The 19,581-nt window shown below is 40.0% G+C and overlaps 1 protein-coding gene across 4 annotated transcripts; it reads right to left on the reverse strand.

The window, feature by feature from the left end:
- Nucleotides 1-3,729: 3,729 nt before the first annotated feature.
- Nucleotides 3,730-18,816, reverse strand: Ms4a7 (membrane spanning 4-domains A7). 4 transcript variants are annotated; one of them, XM_021152314.1, is made up of 7 exons: nucleotides 18,677-18,816; nucleotides 15,507-15,666; nucleotides 10,457-10,582; nucleotides 8,377-8,433; nucleotides 6,991-7,197; nucleotides 4,861-4,962; nucleotides 4,083-4,270 (listed from the first exon to the last, which is right to left on the reverse strand). In XM_021152314.1, the coding sequence occupies exons 2-7, from the start codon at nucleotides 15,651-15,653 to the stop codon at nucleotides 4,205-4,207; spliced, it is 705 nt and encodes a 234-aa protein (XP_021007973.1). In that variant the 5' UTR covers nucleotides 15,654-15,666; nucleotides 18,677-18,816; the 3' UTR covers nucleotides 4,083-4,204. The 4 variants fall into 4 exon arrangements, with proteins under 4 accessions (XP_021007974.1, XP_021007973.1, XP_029328611.1 ...); XM_029472751.1 differs by having other exon boundaries at nucleotides 15,507-15,733; nucleotides 18,677-18,759; XM_021152313.2 differs by lacking the exon at nucleotides 18,677-18,816 and adding an exon at nucleotides 16,612-16,995.
- Nucleotides 18,817-19,581: the final 765 nt, after the last annotated feature.

Raw genomic sequence — 19,581 nt, forward strand, 5'->3', positions numbered from 1 at the left:
CTGGGATTAAAGGCGTGCACCACCACCACCGGGCTCCCATCATCTTTTTATGTATGCATTTTCTTTGCTTTGTGTAAAGAACCAATGTACCTTGGCAGATGTATTCACCTAGCTTTATTGTTTTAATTCTGTATTATAAGACTGGTGGTCGTTTTGAGAAATTACATTCAGATACACACTCTGTGTCCGTATTTGTTTGTCATTCACGCCAACTCCTTGCTCGCCTGTAACCGGAACCCCGAGTTTTGAGGTCCGTCTGCAGCAGCTGGCACCTAGAACTGGAACTCCAGGACAGGTAAGACTTTTCTCTCTTTTTTTCTTTGTCTTTGTCTTTTTTCCTTTCCTTTTCCTTTTCCTTTTCCTTTTCCTTTTCCTTTTCCTTTTCCTTTTCCTTTTCCTTTTTCTTTTTCTCCTCCTCCTCCTCCTCCTCTTCCTCCTCCTCCTCCTCCTTCTCCTTCTCTTTCTCCTTCTCCTTTTCCTTTTTTTCCCCCTTTTCTTCTTTATTTCTCAAGAAAGGATAGGATCTCGTCAGGGCGCTGCAGGCCCACTGAAAGAATCATCAGTTTGAGGAGGACGAGTAAGTTTTACCATGGGGCAGTCTGACATTAAAGCATGTTTAGACGTCTCACCAGCTGTAGTGCAAAAGGCCTATGCTGTAGCAATGAAGGGACAGAAACTCAGCACCGATTTTAAGAACACCTGTGAGAATGAAAAGTGTTCTCAGGGGAATGAAGCTACATGTTTCAGTTGTGGGAAACCGCGACACCTGAGGAAGGATTGTAAAAATCCCTTGGGAAACAAGACGGGCCTTCCTCCAGGTCCCTGCCCATGCTGTGGTGGAGAGAACCTTGGAGGAATGAATGTAAATCAAAGTCCCATAAAGATGGGACTCTGCTCACCAAAGAAGCAGGTAAGACGAAAAAACTGGATAAGAGGCAGCCTCTTAGCCCCATTTTGGAACTGTGGGTCTCATAGGACGAAGCCCCAGTTATCAGAAAAACTTCGAGTTGTAGATTCTGATACTTTAGGTAAAATTAAAAGTTATGGTTAAAGCATTAAAAGAGATCTCATAAAAGTCAAAGAATAGCTCAATTCTTACTGTTACCTTATTTACAACTCTCCAATCCTACATTGTGCCAAAAATTTGTAGATAAGGCTTTATTGGAAGCTAGGAAATCATTTGTCAAACATATATAATTCATTTTGTGGATGGTGTTTTTGTTGGTTGCAGAAAGTGGAGAGCGTTTTTTCGGATGGCTGTAAAATGTTCGACTAAGTGTGAACTAATGGTGGCTTCAAAAAAGATTCAGCATGGTAGACCTTTGGGTTATTTGGAGCATTTAGTGTATAGAGATTGTGTGTTTCCTTGGTGAGTTGCCCGTAGATTAAATAAATTGGAAGCTTTGGATGCGTGCCAGAAGCTGTTAGGGAAGTTTGGGTTTAAATCCTGGTTTGGCAAGCTGCCTCTTGCAAGCAGGAAAAGAAAGGAAAAGAAAGGAAAGGAAAAAAGAAAGTAGAATTTGGAGTTCTCCCAGGGACAGAGGGAACTCGGGAGATGTGCTGTTAATTGGCCCCTGCAGGAGATATCCTTAGTTTTGGTTACATCAAGTTTTCTACCCTCTTTGTATTGTCTGTGTTTGGTGCACCAATCTGTCCACGTGTCAATTCATGTATGTTTTTGTTTTGTTGTCTGAATGAATGACTGTTCTGTTTCATGTTGAAAAAAAAAAGGAAAAAGAATGGTTAAAACTTTATCTGCTGATTCAATCTCAGTTTGCACAGTGGAGGCTGAACAGCAGGAGAGCCCCTGCTGAAAAACTGTTTTAAAAAAAAGAGTCTACACTTCTAAGTTCTAAGGCAAATAAGCCGATAGTTGTTTTTTTCCTAGAAAATTCTCAACAATTGTGATTATTTGGTTTAGCAAATGATAAAGTGTTTTTTTTTATCTTGAAATATAGCTAGAAAAAGTAAAATTCTTTGATTGGTATAAATTTATAAGATTCGTGTAGCCACTTTATTTGGTTTTGACTGGTCTTAAAGGTATAAATATGCTCTTCATGTCTTAGTCATAGAGTACTAGCTTATAAGTTATTGGGTTTGATTAAAAAGGTGTAACATTAGTAACAAGAAAATTAGCTTAAAAGTGGTAACTCAGGGCTAGAGTAATTTTTTTAAAACAACAGCACATGGCATGAACCAGACCTTAGAATACAACTACTACCCTCACTTTGCTAGAAGAGCAAAATTACTAACTGCATTCTAAATCTTACTCACAGATAAGTGTATCTGTCACCTCTCATCAAAAGCTTCTCTTTACAGCAAGTAGAGACCATCACTGTAAACCACAACTGGAATACCAGGATTCCTGCTTGTAACATTCATAGAAATGGCTTCATCAAGAAGATCTGGAGAGCCGGGCGTTGGTGGTGTACGCATTTAATCCCAGCACTCGGGAGGCAGAGGCAGGCAGATTTCTGAGTTCCAGGTCAGTCTGGTTTACAGAGTGAGTTCCAGGTCAGCCAAGGGCTACACAGAGAAACCCTGTCTCGAAAAACCAAAAAAAAAAAAAAAAAAAAAAAAAAAAAAAAAGATCTGGAGAATGGTAGCATCAATAAACATGCTAATGTGAAAGGGGGAAGAAATACTCATGGGAACCCACCCCTAGACAAAGAAATATTGACCACTAATGACTGCTGAGATAAGAAGAGTTAGCCTCTAGCCAGGAATGAGTCATCAATTGGTTGTCCAATAAAAAGAATTCAGCCCTGAAACCATATGCATACAACAAATATTGACTCACTAGGCTATGTTAATATATTTGAATATAGTTGTGAATATATATGTAGCATATGTGTATGCATCTATATGTAACAATAGCAATCAGGAAGGAAGAGGTTATCAATTTGGGAGGAGGAAACATGGAAGGACTTAGGAGGGGCTGCAGAGAGAAAAGGTAGGAGTCAAATAATGTCATTATATTTTAATTAAATTGTATAAGAAATAACTTTGATGATGATGATGATGATGATGATGATGATGAAACTAAAATAAAAGAGTGTATACTGCTCTTGCAAAGGGGTAAAGTTCAATTCCCAGTACTGATATCTAGGGGCTCATAACTTCTTATAAAGGGCAGCTGACACCTCTGGCCTCTCAAGGCACATGTATTTACAGATATGTATGTACACATGCATGTGTGTGTGTGCACATGTGCACACATGTAGGGAACTAATCCTTGTACCACTGCATTTCCATAGCATGTTTATATGTTTGAAAAACTTACACATATTTTTCAGTTACACATTTCTCTCTGGGGAGCAACATTAGAAGCTCTCTTTCTTGAGTAAGCAATGTAAATTTTCCAATCCAGCAACTAAGTTGCTATTGCTTTTATATGTCCAATATCTTACTCAGTCTTCTACTTAGATGAGTGAGTATGCCATGATTAGTTATAGTCTTTGAATCTAAAGAAAAATCACTATGCTAGGGATATAACACAGTGGTAGAGCATGTTCTAAGTGTTTGAAAGTCCTAAATCCAATCCCTGTGTGTGTGTGTGTATGTGTGTGTATGATTTCAATATATAATGAAATCATTAAGTGAGATAGAAATAAGTAATTTTTTCAACTTAGTTTCACTCTATACCCAGGCTGACCTTGAAGTCATGATAATCCTGCTTCAGTCTCTCACATGCTAGGATTACAGGCATGAACCATAATGCCTGGTTATGATTTATTATTTCTTTTTATTGCTGTGGTATCAAACCCAGGACCTTGTACAGGCTGTCATACTTTCAAAGGATCTCAAATGCTCTTGGAATGCGTAAAGTATAATATTTAAGCAAAGGATTGTGCAAGCAATGCAGAGAAAGACCTTACCTAGCCACATGACCCTGTCAGCTTCCACCCCAGGAGTACATGCTTTCTCATCTAGCATCAGACAGATGAAACACTGTCTGTTCACTCTATTTGGGGAAGTTGATAAAGTTTGTGGTCATTGCGGAATGTGGAATCAGGGAAGTTTGCTGACTCGGACTTTAGGAGCTGATGTTCAATGGAAATGAAGTGACTCATTGAAAGTAGGACAGGAGAGCTTTTCTTCAGATGTTTATTAGGATCTACCAAAGCTGGGATTTTAGGCAAGTCTAGCTGTACTCTGCTGTGAGCAACAGATATCTTCTTTCTTCTTCTGTATTTCAGATCCATTACTGCAACAAATTGCTTTTGACAAGTTGGGTATGATCTTGTGATTGAGGCAAGAAAAATGTACCCTAAAGAATAAAATTTATTAACAGAGCTTAATACTTTGATTTTGGGGGTAGGGTAAAATATTTTCATATTTCCCTCAATATATAACAATGTATTATAGTAACATTTTATAATACTACTTATGCAACTTTATCATAATATATGGTTGCCACTCTCCGTCTCCTCGTTTGTTGCTTTCTGGTGTCTCATAGTTGAGTCATAATTTGTTCAAATTATAACATTTTATCTTTCACTGTAGCATTTAGGAGAAATAAATACAGTTTAAAATTACAACACAATGGGCTAAGAGATAGGAAGGGAAAGATCAGAAAGACATCAACAAAATAGTAAAGTCTTGGTAAAAATCACATTAGCAAGGGCTTGGCCGTGGAGATTGTCTAAGAAGCCAGATGCCAGTATGTATTTCAAGAACAAGGCTGTATAAACTCTCTTTCTATCCTGTATATATATTTTTTATCTAAGTCTTGGTTCATGTATGAAATTTCATGAGCCAAATTCTAGAGCCAGCTGGTTTCTTGGGGAAGGATTCTCTGCTCTGCTGTCCTGTAGAGCAGGGGACCCAGTGGGTGTCACACAGATATCAGGTACTTACCCCAGGTTTGTTGGAGTAGACTTGCTTCCACCAAAAGATAGAACTGTATACAGCTAGGAAAACCTCCAGCACAGTGAAGAGAAGCATCATCCCCAGAGCACTCTGCAAAGCAGCACAGGCCTGGGTGGGACCCCACACAAAGCCTTTGGTCCCCATTGAGAGGAGGTGGGGGTGGGGTGGGGGCAGCGTGGGGGCGGGGTAGTGGTGGGCAATGGAGAACAGAAGGAGCAGAGGCAAAGGCTCAGACTTTTTCTCTGCTTTCTCTTTTGTAAGGACCTTAGGAATTTCAGATACAGAGATAAAGAAGCAGTTTTTAAGTCCCTTTATTAGAAGCACCCCTAGTGTCTATGGAATTGTGAGTTTAGCTGTGCTAGCTACATGGGGATGAGTGAGCTAACTGCATGGATTTGTGAAACGTCCTGGGATATTGAGTACCATTTCCTTCTCCAATTGTCACAAGTGAAATGAATTTCTAATCTCTGTTACTAATACATTGGCAGGGCTCTTCCTGCATTCCTATTATCCTGACAACCCTAAACTCTTACCCTGGGCATCCTAGTCTCTAATACCGATTGTGAAGACTCCTAATAATTTTCTAGTTTGTTTTGTCTTTAGAATCCTTGTTAGCTTCTGCAACCTACACCATCTTCATGCCTATCTTCCTCCAGCTCCTTTTTATTTCTTTAAGTCTTACACACATACACACACACACACACACACACACACACACACACACACAGAGAGAGAGAGAGAGAGAGAGAGAGAGAGAGAGAGAGAGAGAGAGAGAGAGAGATTTGTTCAGGTTAATGCTGTATTTATTAAAAATTAGCATTCTTTTGAGGTTGGCTTACGTGCTGCAACTTTTCTGATGCTAAGGAAGATCTTTTTGGCTCTACTTATGTGAAAGTAAGAGACTATTTGATGTACTGAAGTTAATCTTAATTAAAACAGTCCCTCTGAGGGTGCTTTTTACATATTGATCTAACCTGTCTTTCTTGGAGTGTGATCTCCTGCACTTTCCTATGCTCACTTCTTACCAGATGAGTCTCTGTTTTCTTTCATTTCCTCAAATTCCCAGATCAATTCGTCTGATCTACTCATGTGGCCTGATTCAATAGAATATGTCTGAAAACTTTCACACATTCTCCAAGACTCCCAAGTCAGATGGACCCAATGGAATGAAACATCACTAGTGTGATCACTCACACTGGTGTTCCAGTAGGAGAAGTCATGAAGGAACGATCTTCCTCCTTAAATTACTTATTGTTATGATTTAAACATGATAATCCTACATTTAGAAAATGGACTAAGCCAGGTTTGTCACTATCACTAGGTGGTGGCTGTCAAATTTGTGCTAAGAAACTTCTTCTCCCAAACACTGATGTTTGACAGGAGTCATATCTACTGGGTAGCTGCCTCCAAACCCTCTTTGCCAGCCCTTGAAGTGTGCACTTAGGGAAATTAAACACTTTGTGTCTGCTCCAAGTGTCAGAGTACCTGTGATTAGAAGGCAAGCATCTCTAATGGGTAGAGCTTTTCAGCTCCAGCCAAGTACTCAAAAGAGCTTCCCAGAGGATGGCCTAGCCGGCCATCAATGGAAGGAGAGGCCCTTGGTCTTTCGAAGATTATATGCCCCAGTACAGGGGAATGCCAGGGCCAGGAAGTGGGAGTGGGTGGGTTGGGGAGCAAGGTGGGGGTAGGGGGAAGGTATAGGGGACTTTCGGAGAGGAAACTAGGAAAGGGGGATAGCATTGAAATGTAAACAAAGATGTAAATATCTAATAAAAAATTAACATTTAAAAAATTTGAAAAAAAAAAAAAGAGCTCCCTATTTCCCAACACAAACATCAAGGAACAGCATTGCCTGCTGTGATTTAAGACTTTGTATTGTGTTTTCTTCATCTCTTCATGGTTCCTCTTTTTGCTGTGGTTCACACACCTCCTACCACACTGAATCTGCTAACTTTATGTCATATTTGTTTATTGTTTTTTTTTTTTTCCTGTCTGCCCTAGACAGTCAGACCAGCATGACCAGAGACTGCTGAAAAAGCAGAAACTATCCAAGGGGCTGGGGGTGGGGGGAGACAATGGGGTTTTACATGATAAGATATTCAGTCTGGAACTACTTACTATAGCACCGACGTAAGCCAGGTAACAGTTCTTGTCTTCATTCTTCCAATGGTGGGATTTCAAGTAAGACAATAAGGACAGGAATTTCTTTTCTGAGTTACAGTGTGGAAAAGCACTCCCCAGGGCTATCAGGCAATAGGTGAAGAGGAAGAGGCCAATGACAGCAACAACAGAGCTTGTTACATTGGAGGCCAGGCTGCTCAGGGCCTGGAAGAGAGATTCTGGGTTGGGTTCTCATCACAGGTTTGGTACAGGGTTTTCTGTTCCCTCTGTCCATTATATGGCAATGGCGCTTCCTTGGAGTTGTTTCTGATATAACCCATGGCTTCCTTTCAGGTAGACTATGATGAATTTGTCTTTGTATCACAGTTTGTCACATGAGATAGGAAATGTGTGGCAAATGGGGCAATGTGAACAGCTCCCCACAGTCTATCTTTCTAACACTCCAAGATACTGAACACCGATCCAGGATCCTCAGCCTGTTGCCAGTATCTCTACGCACTCCCCCAGTGTTCTTAGAACTGTTCTTATTTTCAAGACCTCTTAGAATATGTCCTTTGGCATGCTCTGGAGAACCTAGATGAAAGTTTGACCTCACATAAAGAAGCAACTTTAGAGACTAGTGGAAGCAAACTGTAGAGCATGGATATCTTAGAAGGTGATCAGGGCTAAGGGAAGATAACCTGTACTTTCATTTGACAAGCAATTGACAAAGATGACCTTTCTGTTTCCCTCTGTAAAAGGGCAAGAAGTACTGGTGTGTGGGCTTAGTCTCTGTAGTTCTTGCCATGCTTAGTCCCCAAAAGTATAATGAATGGACTATAGTCTTGAAAACACAGGATGAAGCAGCTAAAACTGTTGCTCCTGTGGGTAGCAGCCTTTCCTACTTTCTGCCACATACCCACCAAGATGGAAAAGCCACATCTTGATTCTAGAAGACATGGGGTCTGGCTAGCTATGGCGGAGAGTACACAAGTGGTTTAGGAATTGACACTTGCTCCTGATAACTGAAGCTGCAGTATAAACCCAGGAGTTATGGGGTAGTTGAAGAATTCTCAGCAATTGGATGGGGTCACAATTCTGGGCTTGGCATCAGGAAATGTAGATTCCTATATCAGCTGTTACTAATCTCTGTGTGCTTGACCAGACAAGCTCTTTCTTACTCTGTGTTTCTGTTTTTCTCCTATCACATGTGAAAAATGAGCACTGTCACTTCATAAGTTACTTCCCAAGAGTGTCAGAGGGCCAGCTGAAGATCAGTATGCTCCATAACCTGTTCTCAGCTTCATTTTCATAAACAGTACAATGGAAGATTGAAACTAGAAGAATTAACTATGAGGTTCTAACTATTCCACCCAACTGGAGTTTGTTGGTATTCATACTTACAAAGGGTTTGGTTGAGATTTTTTCAGAGATAATGGAGAGAATTCCAGCAATGGCAAACTGTTCAGGAAAGAGAGAGGGAGAGAGATAAAAGGAAGAGAGCTGTTTTAAGCTGCTTTCAAATCACTCCTAAAAAGTGATGGGAAACTTTCAGAGAGACAACCCTACAGTAATGATGTGCCCACACTGCTAGGGATGCTTCATATCTGCTTGGGATGTTTATATAGACTTTGAAGAATAAGCATCTGCTCAGGGAGGTTTATGTTATTGGAAAACAGCAGTTACTGCAGACCAAATGCAACAAATGCCTGGCAAATGCTACTAAACTGTGAAATTGAAAGAGGCGTTGCCCCACCTAGGGATCCATCATGTCTGCAGACACCAAACCCAACACTATTTCTGTGGTCAAGAGGTGCTTGCTGACAGGAACCTAGTATGGTGGTTCCTTGGGAGGTCCTGCCAGCAACTGACCAATGTAGATGTGGATGCTTGGAGCCACCCATCAGACTGAGCTCAGGGAACCTGTTGGGGGAGCAGACAGAAGGACTGGAGGAACAGAGGGGGATTGCAACACCATTGGAGACAACATTGGCTGGCCTGACCACCCAGTTCTCCCAGAGTCTAGGCCATCAACCAAGGAGTGTACCTGGAGGGATCCATGGTTCCAGATACATATGTAGCAAAGGATGGCCTTGCCTGACAACAATGGGAGGGAAGGCCCTTGGTCTGGGGGAGTTTTGATGCCACAATGTAGGGGGACGCTGGAGTGGTGGGGTGGAAGGGTGAGGGTGGATGGGAGAGTACCCTCATATGGGCAAAGGGGAGGGGGAGGGCAGATGTGGGATGAGGGCTTGGTGGAGGGGTAACCGGAAAGTGGGATATCCTTTAAGATGTAAACAAATGGAATGATTAATAAAAAAGAAAGAAAAGAAATGAAGAGGAGCTTGAGGCATATCCATGACTTGAGATTTGAGACAATATAGAGACAAGGAAGCCAACAGAAGGACCCAGGAAAGAGTCTCTCATGTGGCAAGAGACAGAAAAATATGGCATTGAAGCTATGGGTGTAGGCCACCTGAGTATTACCTAGAGTTTAGGAAATCAGGAGGAAAAGACCCAACAAGGGGTCTTTATTATAAGCACTGAGATGCCAGCACTTGATTCCAGTGGAACTGGGGGTCAGCAAGCAGAGGGATGGCAGTGTGGGAAAGCCAAACCATTGATTATGCCTGTGGGTTGAGTATGGAGTAGTAACAATTAGAGCCAAGAAAGAACTAGCAGAAGCCTCATTAAGAAATGTGGAGGCTGCCACCACTGGTGAGACAGTAAGGTCAAGGACAAACTGTACTTTGGGGACAGGGGCAGAGCTTTGTGCACATTGTGCAGCAGTTGTGCCCACACAGAGACTATGGCCACTAAAAACTCTTTGTAAAATTTATCTTCTCAGATAAATTTTCCTCTTTTCCTCATTTTTTCAAGATTCTCTATTGGAAAGAATTGCTCATTGGTAGGATGCATACATTGGGCCTAGCAACTCTGAAAATAAAATCCAGTAGAGTCTTTGACTATGAGCCACTATATGACAAGAAACCCAAGAGCTCTATAGATATTCAGGGTTACCCATAAGCAGAAGAATGCTTCTGTTTCCCATGAGTCTTGTCATTACTGAGATAAATATCTGCAGAGCTGTGGCATCTCAAGCTTACTGTATAATCAGCCTTCTTACTCTGGATCCAACAAATGATTGTTCTGAAATGGCTAGAATCCAAAGGCCTCTTCAAAGCCTCAAAGATGGCTATGAAAAACCATCCTCTGGTCTAAGAGGATGTGGCATCAGATAAGAAAAGTGCTGATGTGCCAGTGTGTTGTCTTCTCCTTCTGCCTTCCGTCCTAATTAGAGCCCTCCCTCGAAGTGCTGACTTTTGGATGGGAGAATCAAGACATAGGCAATAACAGGAATGTTGAGTTGGTTTCCTCCTGTCTCCTTTCCTCTTGAAGATGAAGTCATTCTGTGACAGAGTGAGTGCCTGTGGGGTATTTAGAAAGCATACATTTTTTTTTTTTGAGACCACATTTTACTTACACAGAGGGATCCAATAAACAGGTATCCAGTTATCAAAGTGGTGGAAACTTCTGGGTTGAAGTAGGAAGCTGACACCAAAATGCCCCCAAAGCTTGCAAGCATCAGGGCACATAGTATCTGGATGGTCTGCAACACACAAGGCAGGGACTTCTAGACCATGGTTTTAAGTAGATGCAAAGGATTATTTGAAAACACACTGACTTACAAAGACATTTAAAATACACTGTTAATTCCTATATTAAAGAGAGAAAATTCCACAAGGAACAAATAAGCCTATTCTAAGAGAAAAATTCAAAATTTACCTCTTTTATTTTGTGGAAGGCTCATTAAACTCAGGAAGTGATTATGTGAACGTTTAATTCTGAAAAGTCTACTTCTCAAAACATTTCCTTTTGGAAAAGTCATTGGGAAAAATTGTCTGAACTAGAGCCCAGTTAGGTGAGTATAGAGAAGGAACTACCCGTGGGAATCTCAGTGCAGGCTTCAGCTTCCACCGAGAGCCGTTGAGCATCACATTTCTGGTGCTGTCACTCATCCATTTTGTCATTTGATTTTAAGAATCATTGTGATTTTTATGGTGGCAGTTGTCAGAGTAGTTTACATTTGTTTAAGGGTGTCTGCATTCTAAACAGCATTCATCACATCTTTGTAATGGATGAGGATCAGGAGGGAATTGAGTTGTACAAACTTGCACAAATGTCAAAACTGGACTGTTGTTTGACCAGACATTCAAACTTTTATTCACCACTTAATCTATATTGTAATTAACACAGAGTCAACATTACCCAACATTAAGATAAGTCATCTATTACCTCAGTTCCTTATTGAGTACCCATGTACCAAGAGGCAGGCATGAAGCAAATGATAGTCACTGGTAGATTCTTATATCTTCCATGTGTCATACAAAGTCAAGTTCCATGACAACTTGGGTAAAGTATTATTAGAACATGTAACAAGGATGGGATCCATTAATGATAGAGATTTGTGATTAAGTTGATGGGAGATGTTGGAACAGAATAGAAGATTCAGAAAAGAACTCATAGGAATATAGCCATCTAATATTTGACAAAGTGTCCTCAACAAAGGGTGCTGGGGAAATCCACATGTCAAAGAATGAAGCTAGATCCCCGTCTCTCACCTGCACAACAATAATTCAAAATAGATCACATTTGTTAAGGTAAGGTCTAAGACTTGGGAACTTGTAGAGCCAAACAGGAGGAACACTTCAAGATGCAAGGATTTCATGAAAAGAAGGCTGATAATTCAGATAACAATGGGAAGAATTGACAACATTGCATGGGATGAAGAATATCTGCCTAGTAGTAGAAACAAACATGAGAGTAAAGTGACAGTCTGAAAAATGGAAGAAAGCCGTTGATGCCTATTTATCCTATGAGGAACCTCAAAGCTTAAACACTAAGAAAACCAAATCAACCAGTAAGTAGGCTAGTGAATGGAATAAACAGTTTTCAAAGAAGAAATACATATAACAAACAAACATTAGAAAAAAATCATTCAACATCCTAATGTCTAATTAGGGGAATGTAAATAAAAAGTGATTTCAGAGTCCTTTTCATCCTAGTCAGACTGGTTATTATCCAGAAAACAAATGACAACAGATCTGGTGAGGATGTGGGAAAAGAGGAACTATCAAATGGGAATGTAAACCAGTGTGGCCACTGTGAAAATCAGCACTGGTTCCTCACAAAACCAAAACTAAAGTAGAACCAGCATATGACCTGATGATGATTCTTGGGTATTTCCCCAAGGAAATCAAAGTCAGCATACCACACAGAGGCCTGCACATCTAAGCTCATTGCTAAACAATAGCCAAGGCACGAAACCAGTTAGATGTCTACCAGCTGACAGGTAGAAAAAGAAAATGTGGTTTTTACACACAATAACATTTTATTAAACAACAAAGAAGAAGAAAATAATGCCATTTAAAGTGAAATGGGTGGAACTAAGGAACATCATACTAAGAAAACTAAGACAGGCTCAGAAAGATAAATACTGTTTCCTCTACTACGTAAAATGTATGTTTAAATATATACATGTGCATATATACATGGAATATGAGAATGGAAGAGGAAATGGGAGGAGGGGAAGTGGTCCAAGAGGTAGAAGATAAGAGAAAACAATGGGATAAAAAAGACAAATGCCATACTTTCTTTCATATACATAATCTATAGTTATGTACTGTGTATACACACACACACACACTTATGCAGAAGGAGACTATTTGAAAAAGAAAGAACACCAACAAAACAAGAGGATGGGAGGGAATAAGGAATTTAATCAGTAGGCAAACATGATTTTATATATATATGTATATATATATATACACACACACACACACATATATATATATGTATATATATATATATATATATAATTTTATCATCTGTCTGTCTGTCTGTCTATTGGAAGCAGTGGTAGTGATATAAGGGCCAAGATCTTGGTATGAAGACTGTGAAATAGTCACCTAGTAGCATGACAGGAGTTTCTGAAGGGAGATTCCAGGGGTGAGAAGAAAGCTAAAAGACTGATTGATCTCAGAGTCCCAAGAAACAAAAAGACAACTCTAATTGTCTTTTCAATGATATGGGGCAAGAATTGCTGAAGGAGTGTTTTCAGAAAACAATGAGCTGCTGGCTAAGCAAAGAAAGAGGCACTCGAGAAAATAAAAGGGATAAAGAATCCAATAGTTAAGATTTAAGATGTAGCAATGAGATATGCTGTTCTAGCAAAGTGGCTGTAGTAAATTATTTCTAAATCTCTTGACTTCACTAGCCCCAGTAGACTGATTAGGTTTCTAATAGCAAGCATGATTGCCCTCCTGCTGAGTAGGCCTAAAGTGCCAATAGACAGCTGTTCGTTGCCACTGACACTTGAGTGTCACTTATTTCACCTCTATGCATGGCTTGCTATGTTAGTAAGTGTTATGGCTATAGGTGTTGCAGTTGTATAAAACTATTTAATCATTTCCTTTCCTGGGCATAGAATTTTCTGGAATCATGAAAGATATACTAAAAGTAAGAAGTTTTCATATACAGCTTGAATCATCTGGGTGTGAAGTGTCTTCAGCTGTAAGAACACTCCCCCAAGCCCCAAGAGGCAACCAAGAGGCTACATTAATGATCTATGTTAGAGATACTTAGGCTACTCTGCCCAACTATTTGAATAGAAGTTTTAATTCTATTTCATTCAAACATATTTTAAGAGGATAGAATGGTGTCAATGGATCCTGAATTGCAGAAGGGGCATTTAGGAAGGTGTCAGGAGCCATCTAGGAAAGACTGTGGTATGCAAGTGAATTTTCTGGAGATGGCCCACCATTTTGCATGGCCTGGGATAGGTGAGCTCTGAGATGCAGTGTCCTTAGAAACTTCATTCCAGGATTGCTTCTTGCTGTTGATATGCCTTTCCTGTCACACTTAGCTTAATGATTCCTGGCCATTAGCCCACCCTATTGGGCAAATTTCCTGCAGATCAATATGAAGATGTACTTTCATACAGTAATGTTGTGTAGATGAATTGATGGTTTCACAATCTCTGATAATGATTTTATGGAACTCTTAAATTGATACAAGTAATCTCAAGCCCTCTATAGAAAAAATTTGTATAAAGATACAAATACAGCTGTGTAAACCTTCATGTGTCACACGCTAATTTCACTAGGATAAGAAAGCAGGCTTGAAATAAATTTGTGATCAAGAAAAAGCATTCATCATAGGTCAGGGTGAAGGATGAAGCCACATGTGTGCACTATGATAAAGCAAGGCCATGTGAAACTGTTGCTTTGGACTTACAATGAGTTTATAGAATGAAACACTGCTTTGAACTTAGTATCAACATCCTTCACTAACTCTCTTTTTGTGTAAAATTTTATCCATGAGGTAATTTTATAAAGAACTATCATCTTAGAGGAATTTAGAAGGCCAGAGAGAAATAATAAAGTGTGGCATCTGGGGCTCTGCCCACCCAGTTCCATCCACCAAATGCATGCATGCACATGTATATATGTATGTGTGCATGAATGTATGTATATATGTATACATGTATATGTCTATGTTTATATATATATATGCATTTTTATGTATCTCTTTGTCTATAAGCATGTACATAATACGTGTGTAGGTATATGTGTATGTATGTAAGTATGCAAGAACACTTGTGAAATTATTGAGACAGGTAGTTGGGCCCAGCCAAATTGTGTGTCTGTGTGTCTGTGTGTGTGCTTGAATTCTTCCTTTCTTCCTCCTCTTTTCTCTCTGGGTTACAGAGAGTTAATTAACTCCGAGCCTCTCACCTGGCCAGGGGGCCCTTGAGCTAGAGAGAAAACAACCCTATTAACAAAGTTTGCTTCTTAAGGTCTTGGTGCTACCAGGAGAAGTTAATTTCCAGAAACCAGCAGCTTTTAGCCACAGAATAACAAGAGAGAGTTATGTTGCCAGAGACCATCAAGAGTAACAAGGCTCAAGGTCATCAGGCTTTGGCCTTTGTCTGACTCTGATCTCAGTACCCGTGGTGCAGGGAAGGTTCCCAGCAGGAAGGTTTCTGAAGGTGAGAACTAGTAGGAGTTGAGTCTCAGCAGGAAGTATTCAGAGCCCTATGGTGAGTAGGATCCTGCCTATAAGGGATAATGATACTTAGATGTCTTACAGATGCTCATGTGTACACAGAGAAACATGTGTAGATGAAAGCAACTTAGATGGTGTCATCTCAAAGTATTTGAAAAACAAAACTCCAAGTAAAAAGACCTAACTTAATCAGACTAAATAATATCATATCTTTAAGTCAGAAATCTCCACTGATCAGACACTAATTTCTTAATTATGCAGTGTTCTGGTGGAAAAGCACAAGTGGCTTTAGTTATTTTAAATGAAGGCCCAAGGAGGGAATAGTTTCCCACTCCATTTCACATTCTGGTTTGTTTGTGGAATCAGTCAAAACAGGTCAAGGATTCTTCCAGACTCACTATAGCTTTGTAGTCTGGACACATTCTTAATGTCTCTCCAGCATTCTCCTTCTAATGAGATTGACTTACTCCAAGAACTGTGGCTTCACTAGGCACACCAATCAGCAGGTCATCTTCTTTCTCATATGTATGTCCAGTTTTCTCTCTTTTGTGGATAATGGTGTCCTTTGGAAAGCAGTTCCACCCAATGCTCTTGGTGCCAAGCTGTAGACGCATGGTGCCAAGGATGCTAGAAGAGGCATTGGACTCAGTTCGTCCCCAGGGTTTGACTCACAGACACCCACAGGCACCAGGGTCTGCAGGGAGTGAAGAAAGATGGGTTTGTTTGTTTGTTTGTTTGTTTTTTAGGTAAGAATTGAGTACATTCAGGGTTGGCTTGCTGTTTTACAAACAAAACTGGATGTGGCTTTCAGGGGGAGCATAGAATAGACTGCACTCTATCCATGATGGGCAAGAAACATTCTATTGGGGAAAATTGCAAACATTTCCAGGAACTCCACAGTTAGGAGATTAGTAATCCAAACAGATTACCTGCAACAGAGCGTATTCACCTCACTGCCTGTCCCCCAAAGCCTTTACTTTCAGTCCCCTCTCTCTACCTCTTGTACCTCTGCCTCCCCTATCGTACAGTATTTTATCACATCTCCCAGGACATCACACTGAAGCTACCTTTATGCTATCCAGTCCTCCACTCTTCATTTTCTCTGCATTAGATTAGTAAGTGCTTTCCAGTTTATAAAAAGAACATGTCTAATCCAGAATGTGCCCTTTGCTTCTACTAACTTAGTAACTATCAATATAAACACTTAAGTCACATTGCATTTCAGGAACTAGAATATCAAAGCTCTTAATCCTTCAAAGAGACTTATCTCCTAGATGTTATTAAGTCTATTTCATATCTTAGCAATCCAGGACTAATAAGTTCATTTCATTAAAAGAATGTTTTAAAAAGCACTTATCTGCTGCATCTCATGTTTAACACACTGTAGCAAATATAATTATTGTTAGTCTATGTTCGTAGAACTTGCAGGTACTTGAGCTATGTCTTCTGGGCTGAAGATCTTGCAATATTTCCTTCTATGTGACATTAATTCTCATTTGCCTTTTCTTTCTTCCTAATAATATTAACAGCTCCACTCAAGAAACAAACAGTCCCCCACCAGGTCAACAGTACCAAATGAACCCCGGATTCTTGTTACCAGTGGGGCAGATGGGGATGGCACTGCATTGGAAGCCAAATGTTTGTTGCAGCTGAAGCATTAGCTATCATTCATTCATGAGTTCAAAGTCTGCCCCTAGGAGTGGCTATGATCCTGGGGAAGTGTGGTAAAGGTGTCTCTTTCCAGAACTGCCCCAATATCGAGAAACCTGGATTTCGAATTGATTTTTGTTGCTAAGTATATCAACACAATCCCCTTCAGGTTCTCATTTCTTTCTTGGATTTGCCAGGTCTCAGATCTAAGAACTGCATTGCATGCTTTTTTCTAAGCTCCCTGTTAGGAGCTGGATGCCAGTTTGACGCTCTCTAGCCTGTTAACATCCTGTGCATTTATTTCCTGTTATTTTTAAATTGACCATTTGTTAGAAAGAACATATAACAACAATGTCAGCTAAAAAGAAATATAGCTTGCATGAATCAGAATGTTCCTGACTCCTCAACAAATAATACGAAGTCACCAGTTTCATTCTCCTTTGTGTTCCTTTTCTCCTCTCTTCAGTTCTTTCTCCTCTTTATGTACTATTTTACACAAATTATAACACTGTACAAATGGGCATTCCAACTATTTAGAATTCTTATCAATCTTCGACTAATTACAATAGCCTTAAGTATAAAAGGCAAACGTTATATTCTGACATGCCAAAAACATTGTTAAACCTCAAAAACAAAATCTTAAATGAAGTCAAGGAAGTCAGATGCTGTGTGGTTCTACTTATGAGGTACCCCTACTACTCAGTTTTGTAGAAAAGTAAACTGGTGGGGGAGGGGTGGGTGAAGAGCAGTTGTTTAGTGGATTGTCATGGGGGTGCCAAGCATGAATGAACCGAATGCCACTGAATCACACACTTCCAGTAGTTAGAACGCTATAGTTATGTAATTAGATTTTTAACTGTAATTAAAAATCCAAGTGATAAATTCAAATGAATGCATTTCATTAGACTGAATGTATAATCATGGTCATTTTGGTTCCTTCTATTTTTGTTATCACTATGAACAATGCTGTAAGAAACACCTGTGCATTTTAAAACACATAGAACTTATGCTTATTTTATATGTTCAATTATCTATTTATGATAGCATATAGAGATGTATTTCCTGAATTTAAGCTATTCTTAAAATATGGCTATTTTGAAAGGAACTCTACGTAATGAAGTTTCTTTTTTTTTTTAATATTTTTTTTATTACGTATTCTCCTCAATTACATTTCCAATGCTATCCCAAAAGTCCTCCATAACCACCCCCCCCCACTTCCCTACCCACCCATTCCCATTGTTTTTTGGCCCCTGGCGTTCCCCTGTACTGGGGCATATAAAGTTTGCATGTCCAATGGGCCTCTCTTTCCAGTGATGGCTGACTAGGCCATCTTTCGATACATATGCAGCTAGAGTCAAGAGCTCCAGGTTACTGGTTAGTTCATCATGTTGTTGCACCTACAGGGTTGCAGACCCCTTTAGCTCCTTGGGTACTTTCTCTAGCTCCTCCATTGGGGGCCCTGTGATCCATCCAGTAGCTGACTGTGAACATCCACTTCTGTGTTTGCTAGGCCTGGCAACTGACACCATCACCTCCCAATCCAACTATGCTTTGTCCTTCAGCATTCATTATGTTCACATGAAGTGGGAATGGCCCTTAACTTTCAAAAAGGGTTCCAAAATCTCTTCTATTCAGGCAAACACCTCTGCTCACAGTACTTTTCTGTGTTGCAATGTTAGATTAGAACCATAGTTTCCAAATTAAACATTTTCTCAAATCTCAGTCTTCTTTGAGAACATGTTTTATAAGACTGAGTGGCAAGAGTAGGGAAATTAAGGGAACTAACTATATAAGGTCATCACTTCAGATCTCAACTGATCTCAAAGGTGCTTTCCTTTTTGACAAGTAAGTAAACTGAGGCTTCAAATGGGCCTCACCAACTATTGCAAGTGGTCAACAGAAAAGACAGGATGAAAATCCATTTCCCAGGCTGTCTATTTAGAGCACAACCTCTCCCAGTGGTAAGATTCCAACCCAAAGTTCCTACCTGTCCTCACAGCCCTGTCCTGTGTGCTGCAGCTCCTGGGCCTGCTCACTCTGCTCCTGGGAGAACTCAGACTCAACCTCTCACCAGCTGTTTCCTCCAGAAGTTGCACTGTCTGCCTTTGACACTCAGTCATTTTGTGTGCTTTCCCCGGAAGTATTCGTGATTACACAGGGTGTGAATTTGCAGTAATTACAAGTAGTAGGAAAGTGAAAAGCTGCTCTGCTTCCCCTTTCTGAAGTGTGAGGTTTGGAAAAATAACACAAAATATAATCATCTCACAAATGTGGTCAAGTAGGGAACGATTCCTTGCATTTCTATATTGCATTAAGTCTGTCCCCTTCTGAATGAGAGATATTAGAATTCACGGTCTGACTGTTACAGAATTAATGAGGAAGGGAGTAAGGAGTTTATGAAAATCAGAGTTATTGGATTTGAGAGATTTGGACTTGAGAGAGCTTATTGATATGGAGATAATTTCCAGCTGGTTGGAAACCACTTTTAAGAGTAAACCTCAGTCGTAGCTCCCAAGGTTAATACTTGTTTCTTCCAATGGAGTATCACTGAATATACAAACCACACTCAAGGGAGTAGACGGCCATCGCAAAACGAACTTCATGGTATTGTTGGAGATGTTTATCTCGTAATTTTTTGCTTGGTTACTGTTTTTTTCTTAAATCTTAACTTGTATTTTGATTATCCTTATGGCATCTGATTTTTTTGGTTTTCTGGCTTTGTTTGTGTGTCTCTCTGCCTGTGTATGTGTTTCTTGTGATTTTTCTCCTTTATTTATTCTATTTTTCTGTTTGCTTTGTTTTATTCTGGTTTGTTTGTTTACTGGCCTGTTTGGTTTCTAAAGAGAGAAAGGCGTGGAGTTGGAAGGGTGGGGGAGGTGAAGATCTGGGAGG

The sequence above is a fragment of the Mus caroli genome, chromosome 19 (assembly GCF_900094665.2).
Source record: "Mus caroli chromosome 19, CAROLI_EIJ_v1.1, whole genome shotgun sequence".
Classification (NCBI taxonomy): domain Eukaryota; kingdom Metazoa; phylum Chordata; class Mammalia; order Rodentia; family Muridae; genus Mus; species Mus caroli.